The 9,750-nt window shown below is 57.7% G+C and overlaps 1 protein-coding gene across 2 annotated transcripts; it reads left to right on the top strand.

Moving 5' to 3' along the window:
* The first annotated feature begins 3,775 nt into the window (after positions 1–3,775).
* On the top strand, positions 3,776–9,085 carry EGR3 (early growth response 3). Of its 2 annotated transcripts, XM_040243005.1 has the most exons (3): positions 3,978–4,042; positions 4,446–4,498; positions 5,342–9,085. In XM_040243005.1, the coding sequence occupies exons 2-3, from the start codon at positions 4,459–4,461 to the stop codon at positions 6,349–6,351; spliced, it is 1,050 nt and encodes a 349-aa protein (XP_040098939.1). In that variant the 5' UTR covers positions 3,978–4,042; positions 4,446–4,458; the 3' UTR covers positions 6,352–9,085. The 2 variants fall into 2 exon arrangements, with proteins under 2 accessions (XP_040098929.1, XP_040098939.1); XM_040242995.1 differs by lacking the exon at positions 4,446–4,498 and having other exon boundaries at positions 3,776–4,042.
* The last annotated feature ends 665 nt before the right edge of the window (positions 9,086–9,750 follow it).

Genomic DNA, 9,750 nt, shown 5'->3' with positions numbered 1-9,750 from the left:
GATATGTGTGATGACGGGTATGGAGTTTCCTACCTGGCCCTTTTTACTCCCTGTGTCAACTACACTCACCCCTAAGATACACAGGGGGAATAGGCTTTTCTGTCACATGGTAGGGTGGGGGGAAAGAGTTTACCAATAATAATTGCCATTTATTGAGTGCTGCCACTGATCTAGCAAAAGTGTTCTATGACGTTATCTAATTTAGTTCTTCCTAAGGGACTGTTATTGTTGTTGTTCAGTTGCTAAGTCCTGACTCTTTTGCAACCCCATGGACTGTAGCCCACCAGGCTCCTCATCCATGGGATTTCCCGAGCAAGAATACTGGAGTGGGTTGCCATTTCCTTCTCAAAGGGATCTTCCCAACCCAGGGAACAGAACCCCCATCTCCTCCACTGACAGGTGGATTCTTTATGGTGAGCCACTAGGGGACACCGTCTTAAGGGGTAGGTACTATTATTATCCCAATTTACAGACAAGAAAACTGAGACCCAGAAAGAGATTCAGAAATTTGCCCAAGATCACACTAAAGTTTTAATGAATACTTATTTAATTGAAGGCTCCCATTCTAGGTCACGGACAAGTAGGAAGAAGGGGACGGGCATTTTGCTCAAAAAGACTCCTACCCACTCTCACCAAGCAAGCAGGTCTGGAGCAGGCCTGCAAACTCTACTTGTTCTCCTTGTATGCAACAAGTCCAGTTGGCCTAAAAGTGTCTGCGGCCCACCTCTGGAATGGCTACACTCCTCTATGGTCTTTGGGGCCCCGGAAGCTTTCAAGAATCCCAGATTCTCCCACCGGCCTCTGCCTTTCCTAAAGTGGGTGCCTTTCAAACAGGCCCAGGGTTTCCAGCTCCTCAATCTCCTTCCTCTCCCGGGTCTCAACGAGGGTGGCGGGTGCATCATGGTAGGGTCCTCCCGAGTTGAGCTGGGCGGTCGGGAGCGCTCGCACTTCCTCCCCACCACCCCCGCGGGCTGAGCTGTGCCTCGCGCGGGGAAACATGGGCACTGCAGGCACCCCTGGTGTCTGCGGCTCGCATGAAGGCCGCGAACCTCGCGGCGTCTCTTGGCCCCGGACAGGAATCCACAGAACCCCTCTCCACCTCCGGGTGCACGCGCAGCATAAAGCGCCGCGGAGAGGCCACGGCCGGAACTGGAGCGGCCGATGCTCGCCGGGGGTCGCTGCTCCCTGCCTCTCCCCGTCTCTCCCCAGTTGCCAGGCTCCGCGGCCAGAGGCTGGAGCCGCTAGCTAATTTTTCACGCCCCCCAGACCGCCTCCCTAGGTGACGCTACAGCCTGTGTGGTTCCTTTAAAGGCTGCGGGTTCCGTTCTTCTTTCCTTTTCCACTGGATGCCAAAATATGCAAATCCGGGGACCGGAATCGGCAGCCAAATCGAGAAGGAGAAGGGGCGCGGCCGGCGCGTCACCGGATCCGCTCCTTGTATGGCTCTTCCCGGCTTGGCCCGCCGCCCCGCGACCCTCCCTACAGTCGCCAAGGCCCCTCCCGCGCCCAGCCCGGCTCACACTGCCGCCCACGCCCCCTGGCCGGCCAATCGCCCCCCCCCCCCCCGCCCCACCGCCTTGGGAGGGAGCCGGGGGCGGGAGGCGCTGCATGCCCTGATTCCGGCCGGAGCCGGGGACCGCTGCAGAACGCTCCCTCCCCGCGCCGCGCGGGCGGAGGAGAGCCCGGGGGCGCAGAACCTCCCTGGTATAGGTGCGGGGAGCCTGGCGGGAGCGGCAGCAGGGGCGGGGAAGAGGGGACCCGCGGGCGGCGGGAATCCCTCCTTTCCTAGGCACCAGAGGAGATCCGGGGGAGAGCGGGCCCTCCCACCCCTAGTTCTGCATCGAGTGAAATGGAGGGGAGGAGAGCGAGGTTGTCATCCACCCCCACGACCAGCAGCAGCTTGGGAGTTCCTCCCACACGTCCCCGGCCCGCGTGGCCCTCCTACGGAGTGAGGCCCGGGGATCCTCTCCTCCTCCTTGTCAACACTCCCACTCCCCCTGAGAAATGCACGTTCCCCCAACCCCGGCTCCCGGGCCAGGGACCGCGGGATCCACCGCGCCCACACGGCCACCGAGGAGGGAATCCTCCTACGCCGAGCCGGTGTGATCTGGGGTCGTTCCCCCACGCTCCTCTCCTCTCCTCCCCCTCTCCCGCGGCCCGGCCGCGCGCGCTCCGGGAACAGGCCTCGGGGAACCTATCAGCAGCCCCCAGGATCTCTGCCTCCCCCGGGAGGTGACATCGCTCGGGGTCGGCTAACAGGCGGCCCTTGACTGCAGAGCACCCGGCACTCAGCCACGGGGACAGCCCTGTAGAAGGCGAGGGGGAGGGCAGAGACCAGGGGAGGTCGCCGCGGTGGCTCGGAGACTGTGGGTTCGGCAGACTCTTGCGGCAACTCGGTGGCGCGCCCTTCGCAGGAAGCACTACACAGCGACTGCGTCTGGGCCTGCTGGGCCCTCCTGCCATCCCGTGGTCAAAGGGGTGCTTTGGAACCATTAGGCGATTTTTGGAGGGTTTGGTGTACATGTTTCCTATCCCCTCGACTTCACTCCACCACCAAAATGGCACACCCTCGATCTCCCGAGGTGCGGGGTTCTCGCCTCCAGCGCAGCCGCTCTGCAGCTACCAATCTCCCCAACACTACGCTCAGCCTGGTGTCAGCTCAGGGTCAGGGGCCCAGGGAGCAGCAGGAATGTGGGCGGCAAACCCGAGGGAGGGCGGCACAAAAGTTCCCGAGGTGCTGGACCGGAGACCCCTCACCCGCTGGAATCCTCCTCGGAGGGACTTTGTCCCAGTCCCAGGCGAGAGGAGTCCTGGACCAGGAGAGGAGCGGTGCGGGGTCAGGGTCGGAGCGCACACCTTCCGGGTTCCCCAGAGGTTCCCAGGCTGCAAAGGGACCTCCGCCGCCGTGTGTTTTCAATCCTTCTTCTTCCTGCTAGGGGGAGAGTGTCGGAGGACACTTGCAAACCACCCCACCTCACTGCCCCCCGCCCCGCCCTGCGATCCTATAAGCGCGCTCTCTCCAAGTGCCGACACCAAATAAACACACAGGAGGTTACTGCTCTTTCGACCCCGCGCTGAGCGCTTTACGCTTCACTTTCAGTTACAGCCCTCTTTCCTCTCGCCTCTCGAATTTTCTTTCCTTCTTCTCTTCTATTTCTCTCTCTCTTTTTTTTTTAAGATCCGCGAGCGGTGCGGGCGCCGCACGTTGGCTGCGGCCCGCTTCCTGCTTTCTAATGTTCCATTGTGAGGAGCTTCCATTGTGACGTCGCGCCCCTTCGGCTGGGCTTTGTCTGTCCATATATGGGCAGCTACGTCACGGAGCTTTCCCGGGGCTCAGATAAATAGGCTGGTGGAGTTCCCTGGCTGGGAGCTTTTGGGCAGCAGTGAGCTTGCTAGGAAGCGGCGGGGCTGGTGCTGGCGGTAGCAGCGGCAGCGGCAGCGGCAGAGGCGGCTGGCAGAGGCAGTGGCGGCGGTGGCGGATGGGGGGGCGGGGGGGCCGCGGGCGCGCGTCTGTTGGTGATATCAATACTGAGGCCGCGTGCGACCCCCTTGGACCGAGATCTCCCCACCCCACCCCACCCCAGCCCCCACCCACCTCGCGCACACGCCCCCCCCCACCACCACCACCACGACCCAGCCTCCTACCACGGCGCCAGCTGAGGCATCCAAGAGGATTACCCACCCTTTACCCTCTCCCCCACCCACCCCTCAAAAAAGAGAAGATCCCTTCCCCAGGCCCACCCCTTCCCCTCTTCCCTCCCCCCTCCCCCCGAACTTTCCCTCTCGCATGCTTTTCCCCTGCACCACCGATCGCCTCTCTGATGCCGCTTGCCTGGAAGCTGCGTTAGGAGCGAGCGGCGGCGGCGGCGGCGGCAGCTCCGGAGTGCTATGACCGGCAAACTCGCCGAGAAGCTGCCGGTGACCATGAGCAGTTTGCTAAACCAACTGCCTGACAATCTGTACCCCGAGGAGATCCCCAGCGCGCTCAACCTCTTTTCTGGCAGCAGCGACTCGGTAGCCCATTACAATCAGATGGCTACAGGTAAGGGCGGCGGGGAGGCGGCGAGGCAGCGAGGAAGGAAAGAGAGAGAGGAAGAGGAGGAGGGAACGAGCTAGCTACGGATGGATAGATGGATGGATGGATGGAGAGATGGGGGTGGTGGCCGCGCGCTGGTAATTTTCCGGGGGGCGAGTTGCTTTTCCCACCCACTCCTCCCGCCCTCCCCGATCGGGAAGGCTCGGTTGGCGACGCCACGGTAGAGGCTTCGATTCTTCCGGGTGGGGGCAGCCGCCGACCGAAGGGAGGTAGGTGCGAGCGGCTCTGGGGTTCTCCACTTAGGGGGCGCGATCGCCGGGCTGCGCGCAAGGCGTAGTGCCGTCGCCCCCTTTCCCGGGAGGAGCCCAACGTCCCTTTTCACCCGCGCTCTCCCCCCTTACTCCCTCAGCCTCCCACCCGGGATGGAGCCATGTGCGGCGTGGAGTCCCCGCGGTGGGAGAGGTACTGCGACGCTGCCTTTCCAGGGCGTTCAGCAAAGCCGCGGGGGTGTGGGGACGGCGGGGAGGGGAGAAGGTGGGGATCCACCCGCCTGGGGGCTGCCACGGGGGGCGATCCCCGGACCGAGGAGCTTGGGAAGAGCGGCCACTCCCGCCATGGAGACACCGGCCGGTTTTCCGCCGCCCTCCACTCTCGCTAAGCTGAGGCTGGGCTTTCCCCCTCCAGCAGGAGCCGAAAGCTCCTTCAGGCCCGGAGGAGGCTGGGGCTGGGGGAGGCGGCGGGAGAGCTCCCTTTGCGGGCAGCACCCCTCTACGCGCCGAGGACAAAGCGACGGAGCGCTCCGGGTCAGCTACCCGGGCGCGGTGCGCACAGGGGGCTTCGTCGGGGCTGGAAAGGCGCGGGGTCCGGCGCGGACAGGGCTAGGGGAAGAGGGCCGAGTTGTGTGCGCTGGAGAGCGAGAGCCCGGCGCGCTCCGGGTCTGAAACTACCTGTAGCTGCAGCTACCTGCCCGCCCCACCTCGGGAATAACAACAATGCTTCTCGCTCTCGCGCCTGTGTGTGTGTGTGTGTGTGTGTGTGGTACGGGAGTGTGTGTGTACGGCGTGTGCGGTGTGTGTGCAGCAGCCACTCCACACCCCGATCCGTAGTATTTTGCTGTATCCAGGTTGCGCCCGGGAGCGCGGCACCGCCCGCTTTGCGCTGGGCGCAGCTTTCTTTCCTCTTATCCCATCCTCTGCGCACTCCACGCGGCCGTACCCTCCACACCTGGGCAAGGACCTGGGCGCCCCGGCCCGGGAGCCGACTCGGCTTCACTCACCCCTCCCCTCTCTCCCCCGCTCTCCGCAGAGAATGTGATGGACATCGGTCTGACCAACGAGAAGCCCAACCCGGAACTCTCATATTCGGGCTCCTTCCAGCCAGCCCCCGGCAACAAGACCGTGACCTACTTGGGAAAGTTCGCCTTCGACTCCCCTTCCAACTGGTGCCAGGACAACATCATTAGCCTCATGAGCGCCGGCATTTTGGGGGTGCCCCCGGCCTCTGGGGCACTCAGCACGCAGACCTCCACGGCCAGCATGGTGCAGCCGCCGCAGGGGGACGTGGAGGCCATGTATCCGGCGCTGCCCCCTTATTCTAACTGCAGTGATCTCTACTCGGAGCCTGTGTCTTTCCACGACCCCCAGGGCAACCCCGGGCTCGCCTATTCCCCCCAGGATTACCAATCGGCCAAACCGGCCTTGGACAGCAACCTCTTCCCCATGATTCCCGACTACAATCTATACCACCACCCCAACGACATGGGCTCCATGCCGGAGCACAAGCCCTTCCAGGGCATGGACCCCATCCGGGTCAACCCGCCCCCTATTACCCCGCTGGAGACCATCAAGGCATTCAAAGACAAGCAGATCCACCCGGGCTTTGGCAGTCTGCCCCAGCCGCCGCTCACGCTCAAGCCCATACGGCCTCGCAAGTACCCCAACCGACCTAGCAAGACCCCTCTCCACGAGCGGCCACACGCGTGCCCGGCGGAGGGCTGCGACCGCCGCTTCAGCCGCTCGGACGAGCTGACCCGGCATCTGCGCATCCACACGGGCCACAAGCCCTTCCAGTGCAGGATCTGCATGCGGAGCTTCAGCCGCAGCGACCACCTTACCACTCACATCCGCACGCACACGGGCGAGAAGCCCTTTGCCTGCGAGTTCTGCGGGCGCAAGTTTGCGCGCAGCGACGAACGCAAGCGCCATGCCAAGATCCACCTCAAGCAAAAAGAGAAGAAGGCGGAGAAGGGGGGTGCGCCTTCTGCGTCCTCGGCGGCCCCGGTGTCCCTGGCCCCTGTGGTCACCACCTGCGCCTGAGGCTCGGGCCCCCCAGATCCCACTTTTCCCCTTCAGTGTCTCCCGGCTGCTCGCCTGAATGCGCAGCCGAAAAGCTAGCTACGGAGGCGCAGGGGCCGCGCCCTGGCCTCTCCATGGACGTAAGGCCCCTTGTTTCCCTTCGCTGTCCCCGTCTCCACCCTTTCACATCGGCCGACGGTCGGGGGCCAGGGCAAGAGGCGCCTTCCCCTCGCTGCCCACCCCTTAGCCAAGGCGTGGGGGCGGAAAGGTGGCGTCTAGCCCGCTTTGTTCAGTTCGGATCGTCTTGATCCAGGGGCCGCCGGGCTGGGCCAAGGACCTGCCGGGGACTGAAGGCGGGGTCCGCCCAAGCCTCGCCGGACCCAAGCACCTCACGGTTCCCCCCACGTGTCCCTCGATTCCCCCTCGAAGACCCGAGAGGGGGAGGGGGTAAGGAGCGCACCAAAGCGCAGAGCTTGCTGCCCGCCGCACGCACGCGCGCCTGCGTGCGGGGATGCGCGCGAGTGTGCGTGCTCGCGTGTGTGTATGTGTTATGTGTGCGTGTGTGTGTTTCTGTGTGTGTGCGCGCGCGCGCACGAGTGTGTGTGAGACTCTTGAGCTGAACTGGGCTGTGTCCACCCCAAACTCTTCCCCACTTCGCGTCCCCGGGCCGCCAGGGAAACGTCCCAGCCTGGGGGCCTGCGCGTGGCGGGACGAGACGGTCTTCCATCTGCTCAGAAATAATGTTTCTTACAGAAATGCCTCGGATGCCGCCGCCGCGGTGCTGCTACCGCCGCTTAGGGTTTGGCCCCTCAGAATCCCTCCTTTTCTGAGCGCTTCCCTCTCAAGGCCTCAGGGCAGTTTGATCTGCGGGGAGAAGGAGCAGCCATCCTTGAACCTGCCTTTTTAGAAATGTGTTCCTCAGCCCCACTTTTTTAAATCTGAGTTTGCCCTCTGCCTTCCCCCGCCTTTCCCCTCTAAGGCTTTTCCCATCTCTTTCCAAATCTTTTTTCCAAAAAGGCAGGCCTCAACCAGCCCATTTCGCCATCTTTTTGTTTTCTCTCTCACGTACCCATTTCTCTTCCCGCCATTGATTGGAATGCAGCCTTTCCCCCCGACTTTGTCATCATCCATACAACAGGTAGATTCAAATGTAGGTAAATGGCAGGTGTGTATGTATGTATGTGTATAAATAGGTGTGTGTGTTCACACCCACATATATATACACACACACATATATATATAACCTGCACACAGTATGTATTTCTAGCAAAATTAAATCTCTAAGGTACTTGGCAATCCAGTGCAGTGCACCGGAATAAAGAGAACTTATAGGCATATACAGCTTTAAACGATTTATTTTTTATGAAAAAATGGAACCAATGAGACTGTATCTGCCTATGTGTGTATGTGTATGTGAGTATGTATATATGCATCCATAGAAACACATAGACACACATCTGTGTCCCAATTTTCCTCGAGTTATGGGGATGTCTGCATTAATCCATGTTGATGAATGAGGCACATCTCTCCATACCCCAGTCTCACCTTCTCCCTGCCCTACCTCACCTCTTCTCAGGCACCCCCTCCTCCCCAGCCCCCTCCGCACAGGGGGAACTATTTGGATGTGGAGTAGTAGGGAAGCTGGCCCGACACAGCTTCCAGTGCAGTCTTGCCTGAATGTACTGTTCCCTGTTAGCGTTATTTCTCCTGGGGTCAGTAAGCTGCCCAGAGAGAAGGAAGACAGGTCTGGAGTTTACAGAATGTCTGTTTTTAAAGTCACTTTATGCGTTTCCCACTTTTTTTTTTTTTAAAGAAAAAAGCACCGGTTTTTTTGGTGGTGGATAAATAATACTAAAAGGAATCTAGTGAAAGGGGGGGGGAATCATAGAGCAAGAGGATTGTGGATTTCCAGGTACTTGGGTTTTTTGTAGAAGGAGAGAGAAGTGGATGAAGTTTGCCAGGAGGGCCCATATTTTTTCAGCTGAAGGGTAAAATCTTTCTTTGCAGAGACAGTATTTTGCTGAATACTTTTTATAATGTGATGATTATTTAAAAAAAAAACAAAACAAAAATTTTGGTCACTTCAAAGCTGGAAGGAGGAATCAGATACCCTTTAATATTTTTTCCTTGCTCCTTCTGATCTATGCATGTCACTGCATGATAATTCTGAGTTTTCCTTTGTTTTAATAAAACTGTTCTCAGACATTTAAGCTAAACTAAGAGAAAAATGACTTTGTTGCCAAAAGGTTGTGCTATCCAGATTTTTTATATGTCTGCATGTTTTAAGAGAAAAAAAGAGAAAATGCACTCTAACTTATGTGAACTGAGAGAAAAAAAAAATCAGGTTTTAAACAGGAAAACCTATGGGGAATGATATTTTTTGAAAGACTTTTGTATAAAGTTGAGTACTTAGAAAAAGACAAACCAGATGTAATATATTTTGTGGATGTTTTTATTTCTTGGATTTATAGTACCTTATACTAAGGTTAAAAAAATATGCTTGATATTGTGAAAAGGTGAAATTCTTCACCAACATTTCATTTGCTCCTTTGTCACATTGTTATGCCAATATAATATAGTTAATGAAAACAGCATTTTTAAAAACCGAAATATTGAAATGGTGTCATGTTGTACCATTTGCACTGTGAGCAAATGCTAATACAGTAAATATATTGTGTTTGCTGACAATCAGCCGGCCTATAGATCTCCTTATTTTATTTCTTGTTTTCATGGCATAAAGTTTTGGTTTGGCCTGGTTTTTTTTGTTGTTGTTGTCTTGTTTTGTTTTTGGCTGGTAGTTGGTTTGATAGGTGGTGCTTGTGCCTGGTTTTTGTGGTTCTTTCTCTGAGACCCTTTACCGTGGAAAGGTGGAGTCTGGCGTTATTAGAAGGTGGTCAGAATTTTGTGTGGGGTTCTGGTGTTTACAGGTCCATGTTGAGTGTTTACTGTGGTTCTCAGCGAATTCCACTGTGGTTCTAAGGTTTCTCCTCCACCCTTCTGAGAGCCTCAAACTGCCAGAGAGATTAGATGAACAGATTAGATAAGCTCATGGGACTCTGGGCTGGACTCTTTCTCTCTGGTTTCCAATGGGTATTTGAGGGTAGAAGGGAGGGGAGCTCCTGGTTTAGGATCTACTTCTCTGGTGGTTACAGTGAGCACCAGAGCAGGACCCAGGGTTGGGGGGTGAGTGTCTCTGCAGCCACACTCAGTCATACTCTAGTTGGAGCTTTTAAAGCTACTGAAAAGCAGATAGAGATTTGAGAGGGGTTCTTCAGGGTTGGCAAGATCACTAGAGAAAGGGAGAGCTCTTCTTGTGGTCAGATAATTGGGAAAAATCGGGTTTAAAAGCTCTACAACGCAGTCCTACTTGGACAGGGTTCTCCAGGTCCCACTATTCATAGCGACCTGCAAAAGGGAGTC

This window comes from Oryx dammah, unplaced genomic scaffold (assembly GCF_014754425.2).
Source record: "Oryx dammah isolate SB20612 unplaced genomic scaffold, SCBI_Odam_1.1 HiC_scaffold_1, whole genome shotgun sequence".
NCBI lineage: Eukaryota > Metazoa > Chordata > Mammalia > Artiodactyla > Bovidae > Oryx > Oryx dammah.
The sequence above is the reverse complement of the archived record's forward strand: the minus strand, read 5'-3'. Positions and strand labels throughout refer to the sequence as shown.

Excerpts from the sequence above, each read along its gene's own strand:
- EGR3 (XM_040242995.1), top strand. The coding sequence starts at position 3,889 with ATGACCGGCAAACTCGCCGAGAAGCTGCCGGTGACCATGAGCAGTTTG. Across the intron at positions 4,043-5,341 it reads TTACAATCAGATGGCTACAG|AGAATGTGATGGACATCGGT; the intron begins GTAAGGGCGGCG and ends CGCTCTCCGCAG.